This window comes from Melozone crissalis, unplaced genomic scaffold (assembly GCF_028551555.1).
Source record: "Melozone crissalis strain CALT ecotype California unplaced genomic scaffold, PUWL_Pcris_2 ptg000019l_1, whole genome shotgun sequence".
NCBI lineage: Eukaryota > Metazoa > Chordata > Aves > Passeriformes > Passerellidae > Melozone > Melozone crissalis.
This window is the reverse complement of record NW_026535797.1, coordinates 27154654-27181184: the sequence shown is the minus strand read 5'-3', so window position 1 is coordinate 27181184 and position 26531 is coordinate 27154654. Positions and strand designations below refer to the sequence as shown.

The 26531-nt window shown below is 42.3% G+C and overlaps 1 protein-coding gene across 4 annotated transcripts in view; it reads right to left on the bottom strand.

The window, feature by feature from the left end:
• Nucleotides 1-26531, bottom strand: part of WAPL (WAPL cohesin release factor) — a 134612-nt gene that overhangs the window by 56598 nt on the left and 51483 nt on the right. For 2 of the 4 annotated variants that reach the window (XM_054276851.1, XM_054276850.1), the window contains one exon: nt 4511-5034. In XM_054276851.1, the coding sequence (XP_054132826.1) occupies nt 4511-5012 (502 nt within the window). In that variant the 5' untranslated portion in view covers nt 5013-5034. Of the gene's footprint in view, nt 1-4510; nt 5035-7424; nt 7472-8120; nt 8372-26531 lie in introns of those variants that run through there. The other 2 variants (XM_054276852.1, XM_054276853.1) reach the window with 2 other exon arrangements.

Genomic DNA, 26531 nt, shown 5'->3' with positions numbered 1-26531 from the left:
ACACTGAGCACATCCCTGTGCTCCTGCCCTGCAGAGCACACGTTCTTAGGAACTACACTTGCCATTTTGATTTGCTACCTGTAAGTGCACTGGCCCCAAGTGACAAAGGAGGGCATTAAGAGCTATCTAGAAAAACAAAAGAATGAGACAGCAGTCAACAGACAAATGCTGTCTTATAGCACCAAGAGCTAAACTACTGCCAGAGCAAAACCTGTTTGAGTACCAGTACACAGGAGCAAATGACAAGATGAGGAATTGCTGTTTTCATTATTGCTCTAAATGTTAAGGGGAAAGAAAATTATTTGTTCTTTTAATCATAAAGAGCCTCCTCAAAGGTCACTGCCAACACAATAACCATACTTAACACTACAACACAGGAGAAAGGGACACAATTCTTACACCATTCTCTAGTCTGGAAAGATTTTTAAGCCATTCTATTTCTCCGCAGCAAGCAAAACACATTTTCAAGAAATAAATTCACAGGCTCTAAAACAAACCAGACAATCTATGCCCAATTAAAATACTTCTCCCCTAATGCATGATTAAATACCTAATTGTTTTCCCTTAGAATTAATGCAGGAAAGGAATATACTCTCAGTCCATAAACCAGAATATGAAGTATGCAGAGATGACAAACATCTCTTAACCCAAATGCCTTCTCTGATGGAGAGTATCAACCCCTTGGCCAGACCCTCTGAAGGCCTGAGTTACAAAGCTCAGCACCGCACAAAAGCAAAAGCCAGCAGATCATCACAGCACCCAGAGTCAAAATGCAAACTCACACTACAATGCCAGAAGTATTTCCATAAGCTGAAATAGCCAGAGTGGGCAAACTAGCTGTCCTAAGTGAAACATACTGATACAGTAATATAACTATGAAATGCCATAGCAACTCCTAAAATTTATCAAACTTTGACATTCATTTTCATTAAAAACTGTACTACATTAATTCAACCTACAAGCTAACAAATATTCTAAAAGAGCAAACTTATAAACTTTGCTCTGCAAGGCCACGTTTTTATACCAAAGCTTGCATGAAATACTATTTGGGTTTACTTCTTACAGAATAAACTTAACAGTTAAAAAAAAAAAAAAGAAATCCCACCAGACTTTCAAAAATCCAAATATTGTTCTGAAGGTTTTTACCTCACCTTATTGTAAGACTGTTTCAAAAAGCTTCATTTTCTAAATAGCTGCATTTTTGCTCTATATGACTTACCAGTGTGATATTTTCCTAAAGACACAACTTACTTTCCAGCTACCAAGTTCTCCCTACCTTCACAAAGATGACCTAACAGTAACTATTAATACTGAACAGTCTTTCATTGTTTCAAATTCACCTAAACCCCTATCTGCAAATTACCTGCTACATACAGGATTACTCATAGACACTCTTCAGACAGTATTAAGTCTTGATCAAGCAACATTAGGGTAAGATTATGAGAAGCTTTCCACATTAAGAGCTCCTCAAAGCCTTTAAAATAAGATTGTTACAAGCACTAGCTGAAGGCTATTAAAAAAAAAAAAAAAGACCAGCAAGTTCTACCATTTTAAATAAAAGATACAGATCCTCAACTGTGTTACATGGCTGCACAACTACTAAAACAAACCCCCAATCAACTGCTTTTTAATACCAAACATTAGCTAAAATTAACAAAATTGCATCACCTTTATTTTAATGTCCAGAGAAATGGCCACTGAGGCAGGATAATACAACCTGAGCAGAATTAACTGTACCTCTCAGTTTGTGCATAGCCATGGTAAGTCACATTTTTCAACTCAGTCTAACTTCTAGCATTATCTTCACCTATATTAAAAACTAAGACACAATGATGGCTCATACTCTCTGGGAGTCCTGAAACCTTTATTCATGCACTGTCTATGCAGTATGAGGAGAAGGACTAGCAAACTGCACTTTAAAACAAATTAACAAGCACTTTCTTCAACATCAGTACCAACACAGCCTCATTTCCCACACCCAGAGATACAGTGCTGTGTGTGGGTTAAGGCTGAGCTCACATTGCAGTCTTCCTTACACTGGGAATATTCATGTTCTTCTACCTGCCTGCTTTCCCTCCCAGCCCCCATCCCTTCCTTTGCTCAGCAGGAATAGCCAAGCTTGTTGTCCAAAGGATCTCTAAGCCCTTTGGACAAATCTGGTTGAATCTAGTGGAGTTCAAGAGTCACCAGGAAGGAGAAAATGATTATGGCGAGGACAAGGACATGTAAGCAGTTGAGGAACATACACTATTACACTCCTGCCAAGCTCCTTCATCCTCCAGAACCCTATCCCAAATCAATCAAATTAACTCTCTGTAGTTTTGCAAGAGCCTCCCCATTAAACTTTACTGAACAGTCACTACAACAAAGAAGTCTTTGAAGTTCCTACATTTACACTGGCTGACTATACACCACTATCTCTAATTGCTCAGTGTGCTGAGCAACGTCCTCAGAGACAACTTTTATTTATTTTGGATCAGTTTACACACAAGTATAACAGCAGCTTAAACAAGCCAAGTTTTACTTACACTAACTGACAAAAAGAAACACTACCACCAAGACTGCAGTCTTTAAATAAGGGTAAGGAAACCAAAGACCCTCCGAGGATGCTCTGCTGATTCACAGCTGAATTTCATTTCTGAAGAAAGATATGAAAAGTGTTTTTATCTTCATTTGACTGGGTGTCAACAGAATGTAAGAGACTCTGAAAGAACAGAACCATCAGATCAAGATACAGCTTGTCCTTCACTACTTCTGGCTGAACTGCCAGAATCAGTAACAAATACTTCACAAAATCTTGCAGAACACAACTCCTTCAGTAAACTGTGCCTTCAGTAACCTCCCCCTCTGCATTCAGACCACCACCACACTCAAAAGCTGGAAGGACTTACCCACCAAGATTCATCAGCTTCCTCCTGGTCAGAGCTGCATATTTATGATATACACAGTATTGTCTAGCAAGGAGTTCTAGAATTTAAATAAGTGAGTTTTTCTGTCCTAAATGTTGTATTTAATTATTTTCCACAGGACTGGAATCAGGAAGCACCAATGAAACTGCTCAAGTCTGTTCCTCCTGGCCTTTCACACATGATGAATTTTCAGAGCTCTATCACATTTTCTCCCCATAGCTCTCTCACTTTCTTTTTCAACCTGAAAAATACTGTTCTGACAGAGGCTGTCTACAAGGAAACCATTTCACTGTAAAACCTGTTCTACTACAGTCTCTCATTAAAACCAAGCAAACTCACTGTTTCTTCCCCTTAGAAATACTGGGGGATGAACTTACTCAATTTCTTATGAAAACAATATTCAAACTTGAAAATCCCCTAATTTTTATTTCCAGTCTGAGAATGAATCATAGTTAAAGACAGCTGCTGAAAATCATATGAAAGCAAGAAATGCTTTAGAAGCAAAAATAAAGATCAAGATCAAAAGACAATTAAACATCCTACAAATGTAACTCAAACTATAGCTCAAATCAGCATTTCCTGAGTTTTCTTGAATTAGATCCCTAACATATATATAAAAAATAACTGAACTGTGGCTGTCTTCTACTGTTCGGTATCTTCTCGTTTACTGCATTAACAACTGAACAAGTTCACTCAAATTTCTAATCTCTGGGTTAACTATATTTGAGAAATGAAAGTTATATAAGTTCTTCTCATTAAAATTGATTTTGATAACCCAGAGCAAGTCAGTAGGTGTCATCTTCATCTAGGTTCATCTAATGTGATCTTCTACCCAATTACAGAAGCTGTGGTTTAATCAGCCCATTATACAAAAACCTCTCATGAGATGTAACAACATCTAATATTTTCCAGGAGTGACTTGAAGAAAATTACAGTGCTGTTCAGCTCCATGGGCCCTGTAAACTCCCCTCTGAAAAGTATTAAGCTATCTTACAAACACTCCAAGCCCAAGAACACCTCTAAAAGGAAATCTGACAGAATGCAGTCTCACAGGTCTGAAGTTTTTTATGTACACACTGATATAGTTGTGCTAATTACAAACAGAAAATGTTAGTGCAGCTGAAGTTCAGAAAACTACTCTTCCACCCAAATAATAAAACATAGCATGGCCTCAGCTGTATCTGCACCTTCATGGCTGTGAACACGTACCCACACCAAATTCTACTACCACTAACCCATCACTACTCAAAATATGTGTTTAAAAACCACAAATGCACTCAGCAATTTTAGAAGTGGAATGTTATTATTCCATTTTATGGAATAACTGGACTAAGTGGACTCACATACTGCCCTGAAGCTAAAGCACTGTACCTCCATCTGCAGACAACACAAGCATCCAAGACCTCAGAGCAGTATGTAAAATGCAGAATGCTCCTTTGTGCTTTTGGTTAAATAGAGAATACTCTACAATTGTTTACAATTAAGAATTGCCCCACAGCTTTATCAGAATACTTACAAATCCCTTGAAAACACAAAGTCTAAAGGGAGGTCAGCAAAAATCAGAGGAAAACAGAGGTATATGGACAGTTGAGCAAACAAACCTGCAGTTACAAGTTTAGCAGTGCTGCTCTTGCATTCTCCATCTTCCACACTTTTGCTTGTGCTCTTTTCTTTCAAGAGAGGAACAGTACTGTCAAAAGGTATGCACTTGCTGGAGGCAATATTTTCTCCACTGTCTGGCTGATTAATTCTGCTGTTTGCTTCAAGTAGAGGAATGAAGTCCTCAGACTGAGCAGCTTCACCAGGTTCCAGCTGAGAGGAGCTTTTAGCCTGTGACACATTCTTTGAAGACACAGGAAGAGATTCTTCATCACTGTCAAATCCAAATGGATCCTCTGTTACCTCATCTTCAACTTTGGGTTTCTTAGGAACTTCAGAAATATCTGGTTTGACACTGGGCCTCTTCTGTCCTAATTTGGCCATGAAGGTGGTTTCTCCCCATTTTGTACTGAGGGTGGTCCGTTTGTTGGAAAACACTTCATCAAACTTGGAACTGCCATTTCCCCCTTTGCGGCTGTAGGTCTTGCCAAATCGGGATGTCATTTTGGCTCCTGTTTCATATTCTCTGTTGTGAAAGAAAGAAGAAACATCAATTCATCACCTCTCTAGTACAAATGATTGTTACTTCCACCCTTTGTTGGGCCTACAAGCACCAGGCATGTACAGGGTACACAAGCAGCAGATCCATCACCAGCTTTCTACACTCACTCATTCACACGTGACTGTCATTAGGGCAAAGTTTCTGCACTAAGCACCCACTAAAATAAATTGAAATTCAGTTACTTGCACATTTATAAACCAATGGCACAATGAATCCTTAAGAAAAATCTTCTAAGAATGGTACTGCTTTGCTCTAATTTTATAATGTCAAGTATAGAAGGCACTTTCATAAAACAACTCAGCAATATTTTCACCACATCTGAACATGCAGCTCCCTCCTAGAGTCCAACAGCACAGCATGGCATAAAAAAATCTCTTGCTAGTTAAACACAAAAACTGTCAGAATATTTCACATTGCTGTACATGTATTTTAAGTTCTATAATTAATCACAATGATGACAACTCCATCCCATGTTCATCTCTCACACTCAGACTCATCTAACAAGTGTTTTACTTGGCAACATGATGTGGTGAGGACTGGTGCACAGCAATCCCCACAAGTAAATCTGATTCACTGAGGGACAGAACAGAGACACTGCTCAATCCACCTCTAAGAACATGGAGGACACCTTTAGCAGCCCCTGTGAACTGTTACTGCTCACTGGCTCTTACAAGCACAATCACTCCACTGCCTGCTCAGAAGAACAGAAGGGTAAAAGTAACAGATTAAACAGGAACACATTTAAGAGGTCCTTGCATGTGGTGTTGTTCTACTTTTGTTAAACTCAAGAACAAAGACAGATCACCTGGGACATTTTTACCCAAAAACAAATACTTCAACTACTGGACAAATGACAACACAAACTCCAAACCCTCATATCTGTTTTGTGAACCACTATTTCTCTCTTTTTGGCCCAAACATGGATAGGAAATTGCAAATCTTTATAGTCAGCTTGAATCTAATCAAGTCCATCTTTCTCTCTGAAACTCCTCTCCATACTGGAAAAAAGTCTGCTAAAAAAGACAGTTATTTAAGCTACAGAATCAAAGAAATCTAACTTCTGAAATGTTAACTAACTTCATATAAAGTATATGAAAAATAGCAGCTAAAATAATTTTTATGGGACTTACCATGATCTATTTGTTAAATACAACTGTTTTTATTATTATTCCCCAAATATGTGACATACTGCCTTTCCTATTTTAGTTTTCATCTCAACACTCAGTTTCTCAACCTGAAGTGTCAGTTTTGCATGTACCAAAACTGCCAGACTGCTTTCCAGCAATGTCCCTCTATCACTTCATCCTAGCAAGACTGTCTCACCATAATAGTCTCCCTCTATTAGACCAGGCCAACCTTCACTTACCATAGGAACCAAGCAATTCATGGGGAGAAAATCCATGGAGAAAACATTAAATGAATTAAAATGATCACATTTGAATCTCAGAAGTTTACCAGGTGGATGGTGATGCAATGCAGAAGAGCTACAGGAACACCCACTTTGGGAAAGGCTTTTTCCCTGTGGCGCAGGTGAGGGAAGGTGAAGGCAGGTGCTTATCTGCTGAGCAGAACTCTGCTGCTAAAGCCCACTCTTCAGAGGGCTCCTGCCTGCTCCTAGGAAACAGCACCCTTTAACCCCATCTCCTCTAATCCCCACTCACATCACTGCCAAACTTCTTGTTTTCCTCCCCTGCAGGTAGCTCCAATTTTCTAGTTTCTATCTACACATAGTTTAGAAAGCAAACAGCAAACTAAATCTAAATTACCAGTTTTATTTTGCTGATAGTTAATATTTGTAATGGCAACTAAAATATTTTAAACCAGAACAGCCAGGTTTTTAAGCTGTAGCAGCTAGAGTAAAATATTTATTAACATCTCAGTTTCTAACAACTTACAGGAAAGAAAAAAAAACATTTCACTCACCACTAGCACATTTTTCTCCCCTAAACCCTCCAGACTCAAGTAAGTATTAGTTATAATAAGCATTGTAAGAAGTACTCAAGTATTTTTGATACTGCATTCCCAGCCTATGCAAAGATAATGACACATTTAAATTATGGCTTGTGGCTTGCAGTTCCAAAGAGAAGATTCCTGTAGTCAAGAGGACTGAATTTTCAGAAAGTAAACCACATTTTCATATTTGTATATTTTAATATTAGGATCATCTCATAAGAAGTTTTAAATAAAAACATCAAAGCCCAAATTAATACTCAATAAAATGTGCATAGGTTAAAAGATGAGTATTTGGAAAATATAAATACTTTATGCTATAAACTTGTATCTTAGATTTAAGAACAAGAGGTGCCTCCTTACACGAGAGCATCAAGAGAATAAGATTTTCACTCTTTACTTACAATTTTCTCTTGATTTTTCACTCAGAGGGAAATAAAACACTTGCTCAATTTCTGTTTGCACTCCATGCCTCCCTGCATTGTGCCGCACCATTTGGAGCGGGGCAAGCAACGTAAAGAGGCGTAAAACCCCAAACCACAGTTCTCCCTCGTTTCCCAGCGCTAACTCGGCGGAGCAGCTGGAGACAAAAAGCCCGGTAATTCCCCAGGAAGCCCATCAGGCACCCCTACTCATCGCTCCTCTCTACACCGCTCCTCTTACATAATCAAAGCAAAGAAAAATAGGTTAAATGCACGGAGGCAGAAGGAGCTGATGAAATCCCACGGTGACAGTTTCTTTTTTTCCTCCCTCCCCCTGCGGCGGGGGGGGTGGGGGGTGTGCGAGCGGAACCGGGTCACCCCAGCGCTCCCTGATGTCATTTCCCCTCCCGCCCGGCCGCCTCCCCCGCCCCGCCGCACCACCGGCCCACATTACACAAGTGCCCGGGGCAGCCGCGGCCCGGCCCGCGGAGCCGCTCCCCGCCGGCGCTTCGCCCCCGGGCCAACTCCCGCCCCGCAACTTCGCGCGGGCCCGGGGGCGGCGGCCCCGCACGCCCCTGCAGGCGGGACAGCGCCGGGGGCCGCGGAGGGGCTGCTGCCCGCGGGGTGCGGGCCCGGCCCCGCTCCGCGGCCCCCGCCGCCCCCTTACCCGGCACCCACCTCGGCGTCAGCGGTGGCGGCGAGTGCCGGGCGCGGGCCCGGCCGATGTGGCTCCGGCCGCGGGTTCGGGCCGCCGAAGCGCCGCCTGCGAAAGGCGCTCAGCCTGCGGGACGCCTCCGCCCCTCCGGCAGCGGGACCGTCTCGGGGTGTCGCGGGCGTCAGGGCCCCCGGCGCCGCCTCCTCCGGCGCCGCTTCCTCCGCGCCGGGATTATCGCCGCGCTCGGGACGGGCCCCGGGACCATCTCTCCGCCATTTGCCCCCGCTCCTTCCTGCCGTCACCGCGCTCGCCCCGCCCCCCGGCGCCGCGGCCAATCGCCGGGCGCCTCGCTCGGCCGCCCGCGCCGCCTCCGCGCCTGCGCCCTGCCGCGCGGTGCCCGCCGGGAGTTGTAGTTTGCGGCGGGGCGCGGGCCCCGCAGGGCCCGGGTCCGGCCCCCGGAGCCGGCGGGCGGGTCCCCGCGGCGGGACGGCCCGAGCCGGGACGGAACGGGGTGGCCCGACCCGGCGGGAGCCGCCGCCTCCCCGCGGCCACCTCTGCCCGGGCCCGCGCGGAGGCTCTGAAGGCGGGGCCAGCGGGGCCCGCCGCGGGCAGCCCCGAGCGGCCCCACCCCGATGGCGCTCAGGCCCAGGTGGGTCCCGGCGCCCGTCGAGGAGTGTGGGAGCGGCCCGGGCAGCCCAGCCCGGCTGGAGCCGGGGAGGGTCAGAACCCTGCCCGGGAGCTGGGCAAGGCAGCAAGCGCTGCAGCGGCCCTGCGGGCACTCCATGTGGAGTTTGCGGTGCCTCGTGCAGGACACGGAGCCCCCTGCGCTCGGTGCCGCCCTGGCTGTACTCACAGTGAGCGCCCGGCCGCCACATCCGCTCCGGGCAGGAAACATGCTCGGCACACAGCGCCCGGAACCGACCGGGGCAGGTCTGAAACTGCGGCTCTCACATGCTGCCGCTTCCACAAGCTGCTACAGCCACCCACACGCCTTAGATTTATGCACACCTTTGAGGCTTTAATTAATGATACACACTGTGCAGAGAGCAGAAACGCTCCACAAGGATTGTGTCACGCAGCAAATACATATGGACATCAAACAGTCACCAAATCCAACGTTTCATATTCTGTAGGCAGTATTTCATAAAATCCTTGTGGGATACAAAACTAAGGATGCATGACAATAAAAACATTAAACAACATCACACAGATGTAATTTGGTAATTTTTCAGAGGAGTGAGGAACTCAGAAAAGTAAAATGAAATTCTACAACCTTGGAGTCTGAAATGGTTTCACATCACATGCTTACACTCAAACCATCGTTTGAGGCTTTACAAGGCTTTACAAGACAAGTCCCAAATGCAGAACTAATTAAGAGGTTGATTTCACAGCACAGAAGAGGTTAGAGTTGTCTCAATACCTCTAGGTTTTTCTTAATTTAATATTTACCCAAAGGCAAAATCACTGCCTCAAAATAAGATGCAAGACTATGGTTTTGTTTAGTGATCCTCTGAGTAAATCTGGTCTTTGCCTCATCTCTACTGATGTGTTGGAGCTTTCAGGCATTACTTCTGAAGCACAAACATGCTGTGAATGTGCTCTCTAAATCCAGTATACAACTGGCACTGCTGGAGAAAGTGGAGATAAAACCAACAGGGCCTTGCAATGAGAAGTTCAAGTTCCATTTGGAATGTGGTTGAGGTCTGTGTTGTGTTTCAGACAAGCCATACAAGCTCACCTGTATCTCACCACCTGACTCAGTTACTGAAGAGCCATTAAAAACAGGCTACAGACTTTAAAATCTGTCATTTGACTACAAAACCTGAGAAGATTGTTCTCCTGAGAGTATTCTTGATCAGAGCCACTAAATAGCTCATTTAAACTCTAAGAGTAAAATGGATAGCTAAACCTGTTTGAGTTTGCATAGTCTTATTTGGTGACTGATCTGTTAGACAAAGAGGAAAACACAACTGTGAGAGCTTGAAACACTGGGGCTCTGACAAGTCCTTCACAACATAAAAGTTTGTCCTGAGAACCAGAAAAAGTGAAGAATGTGGCCAGAGTAAGGAAGTAACACCAAGGCACTATTAGGAAATAGTTTCTATTTTGATATGAAGCTGGAAGAGTTGAAATTAAATTAGCTCTATTTCTGATGTAAAGCTGGGATACCTAAGTCACTAATACAGTAATGGAGAGAATTTTGCAGTCTAATGATAGTAATTGGATGTATTTGAAAGTTCTTACCCACCTTACACCCCTGGGCTAGCTTCATATTTCCAGCTGTATTTCCAGTCTTTGTAGAAACCCCACACAGAGTAATCCAAACCACTGCAGATTCAGGGTCAGGAGGGAATTTCCCATGACTAACAGAGGATAAATTAAACTCATTTTTGTGCTGTCTATCCTACCCTGGGTACCAGCCTGTAAGTGAAGCCTTTTACGAGGATGATGATGGCAAAACAAACCTTGTTGTGTTCAAGAAGAGCAGAGATGTGCTAGTTTTACTTCCCCAACATACCTGTGGTACTTTGAAAATCTGACACCCTATATCTTACTAAGCTTGGCAGTTAACACATTAAGCTTTGCTATTTCCATTTGCATCTGGCTCACCTCAAATATGCAAGTACCATGGCAGAGCAAATAAAAGCCAAATCTCATCTGTGTTTGGCAGTAGATATGTTTCATTCTCAGAGGGTGGAATTTAACAGGCATTTTATGCTTTTTGTGAAATTATATTACTGTTGGTTGCCATCTCCATTCACACCAAAAAATCCCCAAATCCAACCACACAAATCCTTCCACAAAAAAGCAGTACATGAAACATTTGGCATTTGTCTTCATGAGAACAGCAGTGGAAGATAATGCAGCCATTTTCAAAGAGTAGTTTTTCCACCTTAAAAGTTTTCTGAGAAAGCCAAAGTGAATCCTACAGCTTCCCATTACTGCCTGCCCCCCAAATCCCCCCAAATAAACTATCATCTTTGCTTCTTATTATAAAGTTAGCCCTGAAAAAACACAGTTCAAATGCATCAAAGATGGATATAAAAGAGATAAAAACATAGTAGGAAGGAGCACATAAACAGGAGAGAACAGTTATTTGGATACATCATATCTTAATACACTCTGGACCCCTGTCAGTTTTCCTCTTGAGGTTCTGTGCCAGGACCTGTGTGGGGCGAGCAACACAGAATTTTCCAAATGAGCTGCAGCCTAGTACAGAGCTTTTCAAAAACATTAAAAGATTTTAAACTGTATCAGTTTCTCCCAAAATAAAAGGGAGGCAATGCAGTAGGAAAACAGAAGGTTTCCCATGCAGCAGATATTCTTGGGGCAGATGAAGACAGCCACATCCTTCCAGAAAGCTGCCAGGAAGGTTCCTCAGTGCTGCCTCATGGACAAAACAGCATTTGAGAGTAACAGCAGCATGACTGAGGCTACAGGTTTTAAAGGGACCATAGCAGTAGGTATCCTTTCTATCAAGAACAAGAAGTGGCACCATTATACACCCTTGCTCCAGTCCTTTTCCCACAAGAAGGGAAAAAGCTCATAATCTATTGCCCTTTTTTCTGTGAAGCACTACCCAGGAAGCAAACAGTAGCTCATAGGAAAGCTCTCCCCATTGCTCCTCATGCCTAAAATGCCCTCCTCACAACTGAAAGCCTCTCAGCCTAGTCACCATTTGCCTTTCAAGCTCTCAACTTCCTGTAGTGCTTCCTTCCTTGCCTCTTGTCCAGGTGGGAAGGGATGGGGGTGAAGAGGATGTCCTGCTGCACTCACAGCTGCTGCAGTACTTTCATGTCCCAGCAAGCACCACTTACAATGCTAAACATTTTGGTGCTTTTTGTTTTTTCTTTGCCAAAAGTCACCGTGCTCCTGTCGCTGTCCTTCAAATGTCACAGGGTGAGAGCACACAGCCGTTGCCATTTCAGTTCACTGGGGTGAGAATTTCCCCCTTGCTATTTGCACAGCAAAGGTGACAGGAGGGTAAAGAGACACATGAAGTAACTAATTACCATACTTTAGTCAACTTCTCCTAAAATAGTGACTAAGGCTTTAGTATCACCAGTAACATGCTGGAGGAAGGGCAGCTGCCCCAGCCCCAGCAGCAGCACAGGCTGAGCAGGAATGGCAGGGCTGTATTGAGAGCTGCAGTGGCTGCACAGGGCAGACGTGGTGGGCTGACCCAAGCTGGATGCCAGGTGTCCACCAAAGCTGCTCTGTCACTGCCCTCCTCAGCTAGGTAGAGGACAGAAAGTACAACAAAAGGCTCATGGGTCAAGAAAAGGGCAGGGAAAGATCACTCACCAGTTGCTGTCACAGGCAAAACAGAATCATCTTGGGAAGATTAGTTACATTTATTGCCAACCAAGTCAGAGTAGGATAATGAGAAATAAAACTAAAATTGTGCAAGACCTTCCCCACATCCTCCCTCTTCCCGGGCTTAGCTTTGCTCCCAGTTTTCTCTATCTCCTCCCCCCTCAGATATTCCCCTCTCCAGCTGCAGTTGGGCAGTTTTCTTCTTCCCTTTCTTATTTCTGTTATCCCAGATGTGCTACCACCATCACTGCTGGGCTTGTGCTGGGTCCATCTTGGAGCCAGCTGGATGGGCTGTATTGGACACAAGAGAAGCATCTGACAGCCTCTCACAGAAGCCACTCCTGCTACCAAAACCTTGCCATGCAAACCATAAAGTAGAAAGTACAGCAGCAGGCAAAGAGGAGAGATCTGCAACCCAGTGTACAGCAAAGTATAATTTCTGTCAAGAATTTGGCTTTTCTTAGTGAGTTATTTCCAATGAAAAACTGCTAATTTCTGACACTGAACCCTTAGAAGAAGGACTGAAAGGTGTTCAAACAGGGGATCTTTACATAGCTTTGGATCATAGTTTTCAGTAGCTGCCTCCTCATAGCAGAAGTCATGCCAAGGTATTAAGTTTGATAACCAAAAGGTTAAAACAAACACTGCTGGACAGGCCAAAGGAATGCTTATATCAGTGCAGCAAAGAGCGAGATGTCCATGATTTAAAAAATAAAAGTTCCCTGCATCATGGCATTACTGAATCAGGCCCAGACAAAAAAGTTGTGCTACTCCTCCTACCTCCTCTCTGGCCTGCACACCCACCTGTTGCAATCATGTGAGAGGCAGCATGGTCCCTGCAATGCCAGAGCCTCTGGAAAGACTCGTTTTACTCGATGAACCAACAGCAGTCACTCACCTACAGCCAAATTCTCAGTGGTTTTCTGTGCAGCTTTTTCCCCTAGGTGATCAGCCTGTAAGTCTACTGGAAAAACCTGTGGTGAAACACTAGTGGGAAAGCACAAAGTAGCTTTCACCTTGTTATGATCATCAAGGTCAAAACTTTATTCTGCTATGCAGTATATTCCCAGCAAGCTCTGCTGAGAAAGTAACCACCTGTGCTGTTTCCCACCGAAAATTTTACAATGTGCCAACATGTTTTGGGAGGAAAAAAAAAAAACAAAGGCATTTGCAGTAAGGACGCAGCCTTGCTTTAAAATCCACAAGGAAAGTCTAGGTTCCTCCGTGCTTTGAACAAAGCAAGTTCCCATTGTTGTAGAAGGAATAAAAGGGTGCTGTCTCTCTCAAATACCTGAGATCTCTCACAGCCCTGTAGGATGACCAGATTGAATACCAATCTTTCCTTCTTCCTGAATTTTTTTGGCTTCCTTTTAAGATCTCTCTGTTTCACATTATTATTGAATTTCTGTCTGTCTTTATAGCAACAGCCCTTAAGGAAAGCTACCAAACTGTGTCCACATAGTGCTTGTTGGGGAAAGAAAAACATGGGAACCCATCAAGAAATTGGTTCTTATAACAAGCTCATTGGTGCAGCTGTCATTGTCCTACTCTATTCCTCCTCTAGCGAAAGGGGAGAAGCCATTTCTGTTTCTTATTTTGCTGCTTTGCTTCCTTCATCTTTTAAAAAGAGTAGCTTTGTGACCAAAACTTTATCTTCCTTTGTCCTCTTAGTTTTGATTATTGGATTTGCATGTGGCTGTCACATTGAGATGCTGTAACCTGTAACATTACCTTTTGAGTTTTAATTTACAAGAGCTTTGCTTTCACCTTTGTATTGCCCAAGTACTTGCTTCTACTTTTTAGAAAGAGGTAAGCACTTCTATAGTCATTAAAGCCAGCAGTATCAGATTAACAAATTTGTTAGTGCACTGGAACCAGGACATGTGGCCATTGAGGATTGTGAGCAATGCTACAAAGGATGGCAACATCAACTACAACTGGAGAAGAAAATCCACAGAGAATTAAAGCTGATGTAACTAATGAGGTCTGAGTGGACATGTCCCTGAACATCATGACAGAATTCATGGACTAGCTAGCAAATTAAGCTGATAAAATGAAACTTGGAAAAAAAAATCAAATTAAGATTTCCTCATGGGAATGTAGGAGGCAACAAAATATCAGTTAGTGATTTCATTAGCTTCCTCCCAGAATAGAGCTCTGAACAAATTACTTTCACCTTTACTCAGACTACAATGCAGCACCACCAAGAAAGCTGCAATGCCTGTTGCACAAGACCCTGGTGTGTCCAGGGCCTTACACTGTGCCAGTTTTGCAAACCTGTTCACACTAAAGGCTCCCTGCATGCAATGCAGCCATGTCCCATGAAATCACAGCACAGCAAAGACCACACCACAGCATGGAGTAGAGGGCCTGGTAATGAGTGGTGGCAGAGTACACTCAGGAAAGTGGCTAATGATAACAAAAGGCTGAAAACATCTGTGCATTGCCTGCTTCTTTAGACGTGTCACGGAAATGACTCATTACTGGATCAGCCACATGTAAGGGCAACAGAGCAGGCAGTGCATTTACTGTCCAAAAACACATTATTATTCTAATAATACACTAGCCTGCAGGCAGCCTCCTTATGCTAGACTTCTCTGCTGGATCTGTGACCTTGAAATTCTGAGATAAATGTTTATTGTGTGGCACAGTTTTTTTGGTAAACATTTGAAAGAAATTGGAGGAATTACTGATGCAAGAGTTTAGGCTCAAACTAAGATGCTTTGACTAAATCAAAATGTCTCCCCAGCGGTTCGTATAAAAAAATAAGCCTTGTACCATGGCTTGGGGAAAACAAAACATAATTCCTTTTATCTTTTGGTGACGATAACAAGTGGCTTGAACAGCATGCCAGTGTCTACCTAGTGCTTTTTGTGCCTCTCAGCTGGTAGATACTTAAGCATACTTGAAAGCTCATCACAATCAAAATACCTTTGCTGATCAGCTGTCAAGCAAACACACAACAGAAAAGAACGACAGTTCATTCAAAAGGAAAAAATCATTGCATGCTCTACTTCAGCTCAATTCTAAGCCTTCATCAGACCACTGCTGAATCTTTAATTTAAAGTGTAAGAAATGTTGTTCCTTAAATGCTTTTTCAATCTTGCAGAGAGCTGTTTTGTGGCTGACAGGTCCTTCCTGTCCCAACCAGTTCCCAGACTCTAATTTTCAACACAGGTCCCAAAAAAAGGAAGAAACAAAGTATTTAGGTCTTTTGGCTTAATTTTCTATTTTCTTCCCACCACCAAATGCAAGATTGGGCAAGGGCTGAGTAATCACACAAGCACTGCTAAGTGGTTTCATCTTTGTATAAAATAGAAGGTTTTGGTCATTATCAGCTTGGGCCAGATTCAGTCATGCTGTAGAGGAAAAAAAAAATCAGAATCTTTCTCAAATAATTGAATTATCCACCAACAGTTATCAGTAGCTAAGGCAGGAAAAAACAGTTGAGAGAGCATTGCTGACAGTTCTTCATTTTAGTGTATGTACGTCATCATGTACAAATATTGAATGTTCCTGTATGAAATAAAGGTTCGATTAAGCAGAGAGGATGTTTTAAAGCAGTAACAGCTCTCTGCGGGACTCCAGTGACACCTACTGGTAAACAAAGAAGTTACCAAACATTTCTTGAAAACGGAGCAGCAGTAATTTATGTACCAGCCCTTAGGATCACTAATAATTTTTTGGCACCTCAGACTATGAACCACACCACAATCAGGTGTTAGTGTTAATTAAACAGTGTATTTATTTTTCAAAATTGGATTTTGACTTCATCTGATTCTTAATTATTTGAAACGGCATTTTTAACACTCTGAAGGTACTGTCAAGTCCTACATTTTGCTACTGGCAGCTGTAATTAAGATAGGCCAGTGGATTTTTGGCTTGCTGGACTATACTGGACATATTTCCAATTTTACTCTTAGTGATTTCATTAATATAACTATAGTAAACAAGTAAATAATTCAATACCTCTCAATTTACTTTCAGGTGCATTCCTTTTAGCACAGATTCCAAAAATGAAGATCTCATGAGCAGATCAACTGATGAAGCTCATGGCTTTGCTTCTGACACTTCCTTGCTGTTTGTAGTGCTGAACTGGTTTGTCACAGCTGTGTTAGTCTGGCAGGTCATACAGATACTCCTGAATGTCATTTTAGCCAGCATTTGTAAGAGAATAAAAACCAATAAACTCCTTAAGTGAGAGTTGTGGGACCAGAATTTCAATAAAACCTCACATGATGCAAGGCTTTACCCACAGAAAATGGATGCAATATGCATGATGTACACTCAGAGACACCTCAGCTGCCAGCTGGGACAAGCAGAAACAACACAGCAAGGAAAAGCAGTGCTACAGCTCTGGGCACCAGACTCATCTCCCCTTCTACACTGGGCTCCATTGTGTAAACTAGCTCTGTGTATGGATGTGAATATTTCTGCTTGAGACAATCTGTGACAGGGAAATATCATGTACAAGGTTTGCAAACCACAGTCTTGCCAAACAACTGGCCATAAACATCACTGATGGAGCTCTAGCCATCCCCACTGCATTAGGGAAATTTGCTCTTACTACCTCTGGCAGGCTTAGAATTGTCTTGGTTTCATTCCTAACAATGAAGTCCTTTCAGATATGGCTGAACAAAGCCATGAAGTTTTTTACCTCTTTGTCCTGCATATCCTTCCTTTGAGGAGCTGAAGCTTCCTGTACAAAAGTCTCTTTTGGTTAAGTCTGACAGCCTCCAGTGGAAACTGTCCCAGGACAACAGAAATGCTCTATCATGGAATGGTGAGGCCACCTGGCAATGAACATCCACCACACAAATCCAATCTCAAGATATCAACCCAGACATCTCAGAACAAAAAATTCACTGAATTTTTTTTTGTTTTTAGTACCAAAGTGTAAGCTGAAAAATTGCTTCTGATAGAACACATCAGCCAGATTTGCACAGGCAGGAATATTGTTATAGCTTACTGGAAAGCAGACAGACAGGAGCAAGGTACCTTGGTTTTATGGTGGAATACTTGCCAATTAAGTGCTGTTCCCAGTACTCAATAACAAAACTTCTAAGCTGGACTATAAAGACAACAATTTATAAAGGAACTGCAGAAACATTTTTAGAAGTCAAGCTATAAATCTGCTAAGCAATAGTCCAATATTGATTTTACAACATGTCCATAATAATGGCTTTACAAACCTGTGTATATAATTACAATAGGAAGGTATTAGAGAAATTGCAGTATCTTGCAAATTCAAGATCTGCTCAGAGAATGCCTTTTTTTTTGGTTTTAAACATGATGCATTAAACTTTATCAGAGCAGAACTATGCATGATCCCATGACAATCAGATGCCCAGATGTTACTCCCTCGCACTCTGCATTTGGCCCCTGGGTTAACCATAACTTCTGTGAAGGGCACAGTGTTGGCAAACTGATAGGAACCTATCATGGTGATGAGCAAATGCATATAAAGGATACATACAGAAAGAACCATCCCATAAAAATCAGACTTTGTACCTTGACTAAACAAAGATTCACATAATTATTATAACACAATTGAAGTTTCTCATAAATTAGATGTTAATTTCTCTACATGCAGAGCAAAAATATTTAAATTAAATTGAAGAAAATTCTTCCAGTCCTTTGTCAAAGATAAGCGGAAAGCTTTCCTCGGCAAATGGGGGAAGCCAAGTAACCTGTTTCCAAGTTTCCATTCAAACCCAGTAGTTTAAATTTCTCATTATTTAAGAAAGACAAACTCAAAGCTATCTTTTATGTGAACAGATGCTGTGCTGTCTTCTTGAAGCTGCAGGCTTAGAGGCAGATTTTTCATGCAGCTGCAGAATGAAGTCAACAAGCCCACTCTGTTCCAGGGTTGCTATTCAGAACCTTTTGGGCAGCAATGAAAGAAGATCACATCAATTTCATGCTGGTTTTGCTGCTCTACAAAGAAATGAGCAGCAGAGAGAGACACGAATCATGCCTAGATTGCTGGGGGGAAAATGTGTCAAACTCCTCAGGAAAACAAGGTATGGAAGATTTAATCAAATCTAACTTTTATGAACACCTCTTTTACTTCAGGGTACTTTTGGTGGCATGGCACTGTTTTTTCTGTAGCAGCCTCTACTCTGGCTGACTTACAGACATTGAGCTCCGTGTGCAATTAAGAGCCACGAGTAGGGCCCCTGGATCCCAACTAGAACAGACCTGACGGACATTGGCCTCTGGCCCCATCAGCAGCATTCCCCTTGTGGGCCATGTTCATTTTCAGCTCTGCATCTGACATTACTCCTGTACTACAATCCAACACCCTTGTTTTGCAATATTAATTTAATTGTAATAACATGTGCTGGTCTTGAGAGAAATTCCAGCTGCAGGTACAGAAAAACTTCTGCAGGCAGGGAAACAAAGTGCCCAGAGAGTGCACGGTTCCCATTCTTAAAGGTTTCCAAACCTACCTAGATAAAGCCCTGAACAGGTTGGTCTGACCTTTGAGCTGACCCTGCCTTGAGCTGGAGGCTAAATGAGAGAACTCCTGAGGCCCCTTCTCAGCAGGACTATTTTATAATTCTATTATAAACTCCATATGCTAGTAAATGCCAAGTGAGTCATATGCTTTTTCAAAATGGCATCATATATACACACACACTAATGCTTATACATTAAAATACTTTAACTTCAGCTCTCTAATATTAAGAGCCTAAGCTAAAGCCCACAGAATACCCTATTCTGGGTAGCACTGATGCTGTGTGTTAGGATGGCAGTGCATGGCTAGAAAATACAAGTTTCAGCACAGATCAGTAGAATAAGTGTGCATGGCTAGAGATTGCTTTTGCAGTATTCCAAGGGAAAGGATATAGGGAATTAGTAGCAATTTGAAGGTGTGTGGATTGCCTTTGTTTTGCCACTAGCTAATAGCAAGTCCCAGCACTTAGGGGTTAAGAGTCTTGGAAGCAAAACTTAGTAAAAAGCAGTTCACTTTCACTATTTTTCACTATTCACTGAATAGATGTCAATGACCATAATCAGAGCTCACTATCTGAGACATGAACTTATAAAATTACATAAAAGCAGAGGCACAACAGAGCTAGAAAGGAAGGTATTGCAATGGAGTCTGTCAAAACCCAGTTACTGAGCTGTGCAATATCCTTGTCTTTTAGGACACAAAGCAACCTCAACCAAGTACATTCATAGAATACTGAACTTATGTCCTGTTTATTTCTACTGATTTCCCACCTTTCATGATGAACTCCAGGAATCTAATATGTATTTTTTTCCCCAGCACAAGGAAGTTAGTGTTAACCATGCCTGCTAGCAACATTGATTTGTCTAAAGCACCCTCAGATTAGTAACTTGGATATTGAAAAAACAGAACTTCAAAATTTATCTGGATGAAGCACTGAAGAGTAAGTTCTGACCTGCTCCAGGGCATACTTGTGTGTTCCTTGATGACAGACAAAGTTTGGTCTGTTTCCAACTGGAAAGTCTTTCCCCTCACGAAAGTAGCAGCTCTGCTAACTCAGTTGGGGGCCAAACCTGTACTGCAGGTGTTTGTTGCCTGAGCCTGCACAGTGAAAGTACCTCTTCATCAGGTTGAAGACTGGAAAAGACAGAACTGCCAGAAGGTCCCTCCTGCTGGTACCCAGTGTAGGCAGATGGGAGCAAACTGGTGTGGCTCCAGCAAACTGGATCTCATGTCCCTCTGCAGGAGACACTTGAGAAAAGTGCAAGACAAGCAAAGATCTCCTTCCTCTCCACTCATGTTTCATTGTACTTCGACATGTTACAAACAACATTTACCATTCTGCTTGTTGGCAAGTTATGACTCAGGAGACTTCAGCACCTTCCTTCCTAGAGAACAGGGATTACTATCAGAACTTTTTAGTAACAATATAAGCAGCCAGTCTCCCAGGAAACACATCTATTCCACAAGATGTTGAAGAGAACAGCTTTGTGCTTCTATCACCATCTACTCCCTTGTTCAAATACGTGGTTACATGTTTATTAACGCGCCCTGCTGGACCCCAACTCATCTTTCTCATTAGACCCTGACACAACTCAGCGCTAGACTTGTCTCACAATGGCTGTGACTGCCACTGGGCCTTCTCTGCTCTTCCTGTACAACTCCCTGTGGCATTGGTGAGGCCACTTTCTACACCTGCCTTGCTGTCATCCTCAGCTTCTAGCTCACCTATGTTGCAGAGCGGCCTATTATTACTGCTCCCTGACTGCAATCTCTCTTTTGAACAAAACAGGAAGCTTAAATTTAGCCTAAAATAAAACCAAACACCAACTTGGAAGTAAATAAGGTGAACTGGAAAAGCCCTTGATGAAGGCAGTTCCCTCTCCCAGGTCCTTCTCCAAGCTCCATTAAGAAAGCATAAAACATAAGCTGTCATATATCTTAGGTACAGAACTATTCAGACAACAGGCCCATAAAAACAACACTTCAGAAGACATAAGATCAAGCTTCTCTGAAGCTTTCTTTACACATCTCCTGGCTGGAAACCTGCTGCATGCCCCTAGCACCTTATACAATGAGTCAGATTCAGTAATCAGTAGGAAACAGAATTAGCAGTGAAGGCAAAGATATTCATGCAGTGCAATTTACAACAAGGCATCTGTCTGTGCGTGAATTAGTATTTTCCTTAATTATCTGTAATAGGAAATCCCAAGATTCTCAGCTGGCCCTGTCAGTCAATATTAACTACAGACTTGGAAAATGATACAAAAATAGAAAGGAAATTGAATCTTTCAGAGGCTGCAGTAGCACTTTACAAGGAATGCAAATAGAACTTCACTGGGAACAGTTTCACTATTGGCATGGCTGGTCCCACTCCACTGCAGAGTTGGCCAGCACATCACACAGCACAATACAATGTGACATTTAGTTAACTAGAAGCTCTCACATACTGCAAAGAGACTCCCAGAGACAGAAACACTGGTGAAAGCAGCAAGTCCAGAGCAACACGTGATGGTTATCCATCCATGCTCACCTTTCAATGTGCAATGGTTTGCCTTTTCAAAATTCTGATGATTTGACCATAAAGGTGATGTAGTCCTGCAAGGAACTGTGTAAGGCATACTCCTGATTTTGCCTGGTTGAGGAAATTGGGCACCTGCTGTACTTTAACAACAGATCTACTGTTCCTTCTGTCAGACCTGGCTGTGTAACAGCCAGTCACTTGCTATAAAAGATGCAAGCAGGGACTGCAGGGACTTGGTGTGGGGTAGGATTGTCACTCAGATATTAGGTGGTCTCACTTGAGGCTTCAGAGCACTGCTGGCACAGACACTCCTCAGACTGCATGACAAAGTCCATCTGCATTTGCACAGGTTCAAGAGCACCAGTTATCAAATACAGCAACTACAGACATGCTCTACAGACTTCCAGGTCAGCCAAGCATATTTATCTTGGCCAGGTAGCAGCTACAGAAGACAGGACACAGAGCATCTTGCTGAGTGTCAGTCCTGCACAGTTATAGGTGCAACCATCCTGGAGACAGGGAGTGAAAACTGGCAAACCACACACTAATGCATTACTCTTACACAAAAAGAAAGCATGCAGTCTTGCCCATCACCTTTCTTCATTCAGTCCGCTTCACCTGCTCACTGTGCCTCTGGCATTCCACATCCATCTCTCTTTACCACATTTGTTCTCTTCCTTTCGTAATTCTACATTTCCCCTTGGCTTCTCTGACATGTTTGAGAGGAGAAAGGATGGTACACAAAGGCAGTCATGCTGTGTCTCCATCACTGTACTTAGCTTTCATCCAGCTAGATACAACTGTGCTATTTGGCTAAATCAGCAGAAAGTTTAGGTTTTTCTAAGGCACTGGGGTTCAGTTCCTTTAAAGGGAAGCAAGCACAAGTGTGAATGAATAAATAAACTAGACTAAAGGCTTTGTTAGTCCTCACAGGCAAATCCCCAGCAGCAAAAGACTGGCCCAATGCACAGCACCACACACCATCAGATTTCTTTGCTTTATACAAGCCAATAATTCAAGTCAATCTTACACTTTCACATCAGCCAACAATCCTCAGGTATTCATCACCAGATAACTGCAACTTACTCAAACATTACTTTATACTTAACAAAAAAATATACATTTTATAACAACACATTCCTATGTTAATCCAAAAAAAAGGGGGTTTTTTCACCTCCAGAAGACTCCCACAAATATTTGATTTTTCTTTCAGGAGAGGAGTTCACTCAAGTAATCATGTTCCAAAAGAGAGCACAGTTAATCTTCTTGTAGAGAGCTGCATTTACAGTCAATTACTTATTAACAGTACATTGTGTCATACTGACTTTGGATATCTAAATCCACTGCTTGCTCCCAACCTCTTCTGTTATATAATTTGTGGCTTGGAAAATGTCCATGTAGGTCCTGTCATAAACCCATAACAGCTCCAAATATCAGTGAGAACTATTTCTATTGAGTAGGTTTGAGTGGCTCTGCTTGTTGTACAAGTGCACCTAAGGGCTACTCTGTAAACAAACCTTGATGTGCCAGAGTATTACCCCTCTCACTGTTTCCAAGTGTCTGTCCTTATATAAAAGCCTATGTATATTTAATATTTATTTGATATTTTACAATGCATCAGTAATTAGGGAGCATTTCAGGCAGGAATCTAAAGGTTTTTTCCACACAAAAACTTTTTCATTCAGATTAAAATAGCTATCAAAACAGGAGGCTTACTTTTAGCTTCAGTTTCCCCAAACACTTAAAAAAACAACTCCTAGCCAAAGTTCATAGCTAACTTATTATTCCTTCCCAGGCATTTTATTGTTTATCTTTTCTATTTCTTGGGATAAAACTTCAACATGGCAACCTAAAGTTCTAGCAGAGAAAGAAGCTGCACCTCTCCTGCATATGATCTTTTTCCCCATGAGAGCAGGACTGTTCCCTCTGAAACAGTCATGACAGAGCACAAGACTTTAATTCACAGAGAGCACTGGGGACTGAAAGCATCAGAAGAGAAGCCTTGTCCTGCTCTGCCAAGGGCTGTTGGTGTTACACCAGGGACCACAGAAAAATTTAAATCTTTCTGAGAGCAGGCGAAGAGATCATTCCTAGATTGGGGCCCAAGGGAAACACCAAGGCCTTTAAAGGGTTGAAGAAAGGCTCTGTGGAAGGGAGAGAACAGCATGGAGGCTGAGTGCAAAGCAGTATCCTTTGAGATACACTAGCCTAGAGCATGTCAAGTACTCTAGACATACTGGAAAAAATGGTGATTTAGGTTGAACATTAATTTCTATGTCCATGACAGATTACACACCATATAAAAAGCATACAGAACATTGTTTTTAAAAAAATCAGTGTCTTGTGGGGCAAAAGTGGTTTAACAACAAACTGCAGACAACTTGTAAGAAGGTGGCTGTGAAAATTGCTGCAGTTAGGGGGAAAAAGGAAAGTGATTTTCCTGCCTAATGGCAGGGTCCTCATCTACACTGATGGAAAAGAAACATAAGTGATACATTAGTCCTATACTGAAACCAGATTCTTATTTGTCATTAAGAGGATATATTTTTCCTTCCTTGCCTTTTCTAGAGTATCTGGTAATCAGACAGGGCTGACCAAATAATTTTAAATATTTTCTATAAGAACACCTATGATGACCATCATTAGTATCTCTGATTGTTAAAAAATAGGTTCCCTATGCCATAAACATCTGGTGTTCTGCACAGTAATGCTGCTGAGGCAGCTTCTGCTGCCACAGTTCCCACCTGACCAGGCTGTGCCTGCTGCAGCATCAGAGCCCTCCAGGCAGCTGTAACCAAGAGATGTAGTCCTACCTCCAGCTGGGTCACCCCTCAGCAAATTCACACCCACAAACAATCAACTACTGACTTCCTCTTTAGTAGTAGCCATAATACAGAAATAATTTCCTTCTTCTTTCCAGAATAACATAGTTTTCTGTGCAAGCAAGGACAGTAAGGCCCTCTAGACAAACATAGGACTCAGGCAGTCTCTATTTTTTGGTATGGACTTTCTGAATAGCTTTACATGACTCTTAATTCATGTCCAATTTCTGAGCTATAAGGAAGAGATACTTCCTTCCTACCTTTGTTTTTCCTTTCTTCTGTGGGGTTTTAGAGGGGAGAAAACCCCCTTTCTTGACACTCTTAGAATGGAAACATCTTGCCCCTTGCAGTCTTTTACAGCTTCCCACTAAAAAGAGCTCACTCTGTGGTGAGGAATGTGGCACTGGGGGAAAGGGAATACTATTGCTTCTCTTTTCTCAGTTGCCTGCTTTATAGGAAGAGCATCTGGCATAGCAGGCCTTCCTCATAAAGTACAGTAGGACTTGGCTGATACAACCAGAGTGGTCACATTTGAGTTGCAGTTTGACCCATGGAGCACCACAACAAACATTTATCTTCTCACACTTGTAAGATAAGATAAAGTTAAAATGCTCACAGAATAATCCTGTGCCACACAGATTATCCTGTCAGTATTATACTCCTGGGATTCAACAACAGGGTATTCATCAAACACCAAATACAGTAGAAATCTTCACTAAAACATTGCCTTATAATTGCTTTTGAAGCAGTAAAAGCAGCCAAACCCTCTCTGTAGAACAACTAGGAAGAAAACTACAAGCAATTTAATGGGGATATCTAAAGAAGCCAAAAGAGAGCATTATCATCACTCATACCCAGCCCCCATCAGCTCCCTGTATTCACTTTTGCTGCACTTCATTCGCAGCTCTCTGACCAGGCTCATTACACAGGAAGGAAAAACCATACCTTAAAATACAGTATGACAACAGATCATATAAATGCCAAACCGTAGGGACAGCCTAAATAGCAGCAGATAAGAAGAAGCAGAGTTCTGTAAACTATAAGGCATTACCAGCAGCAGCACTAAGAAAAAAAAGCTATACCACATAGAAATAAGTCACCAAAGCTCCACAGGCTCAGACCTGAGTTTAAGTAGCACTCCTGGGCCAATAGGCAGAGTGTGTGGGTGGGAGTGTAAAATGAGGTCAATTAGGGTCATTAAAGCCTTGTCACTCAGGACTGACATGTTTTCATTCATCTCAAGCAGGAAAAAAAATGCAACACAATCCTTCATAGAATTCACAGCTAAGCAAACACTGTATTTGCACAGACCTAGGATATATTTGAGGAATTATACTGTCTCAAACAGATATCACAGGCCCCAATGCTCTTACAATTTAATTTTCAAGTGATTATTGGCACAGCTGGCTCTGCACATAACTTGTGCCTACACAGCATGTGATCACATTCCTCACAGCCCTGTGACAGCTCAAAACATTTTTCTCTGCCTATGCTCACTTGCATCAATTTGGTGTGCTGTTCTGAAAATGGTAGGAGCCCCACACTATCAGCTTTGAATCAATGTGGCCAGTTCTCCTTCCCTCCAGCTGCTCCTTTAAATAATATCCCACAGTGTCTTGCAGAATATGCTACATGTGTACCTTCCCAATACCAGGGATCTTTGTGTACCTAACACCAGGACATCCCAGAGTACAAGGTGCTGCAGATTCTTGACTATTATCCTTGTATATTTTCCTTAGTTATTATTATTTTTGGTGTCCTTTACCATATGCTATTTTGCCATGCAGAGGAGCTAAAAGTGGTAAAAAAAGGCATGAAAAAAGTGCAGCACTACAATTAGAGCAGTCAACATTACTGAAAAGTACTGCTCAACTGCAGTAACTTGCCAGAAGAAGTGTTGTAGTGACATCTCCATTCTGCTTCCACAGCCCAAACTATCACCTCTGCATGGTGCTTACTGAATAGGGTTGACATGTCTTCTGTTTTCTCCTTGACTCAGAGCATTCATTTGCTCTGTTGATAAAATGAAGGGGAAGCATGAACAGCCTCATGTCTACCTGATCTGCCAGCTTGTTAAAGTCCAAAGTTATAGAAAGCAAAAGAGAGGCTGAAAATCACTTGAGTATAATTCACATCAGGAACTTAAAGAGAAACCATAGTGAATTTCAAAGCAACACAAGAAACACTTGGGGATGTAATTTAAGCTTGTGCGATCACACTTTAATCTTGAAAGAGATGCTTTCTTTTTAACTTTCTTCCTTGGTCAGTATGGCAAGAAAAGGTAAAAGAAGAGTTGTAAATGTTAGTAAACCAG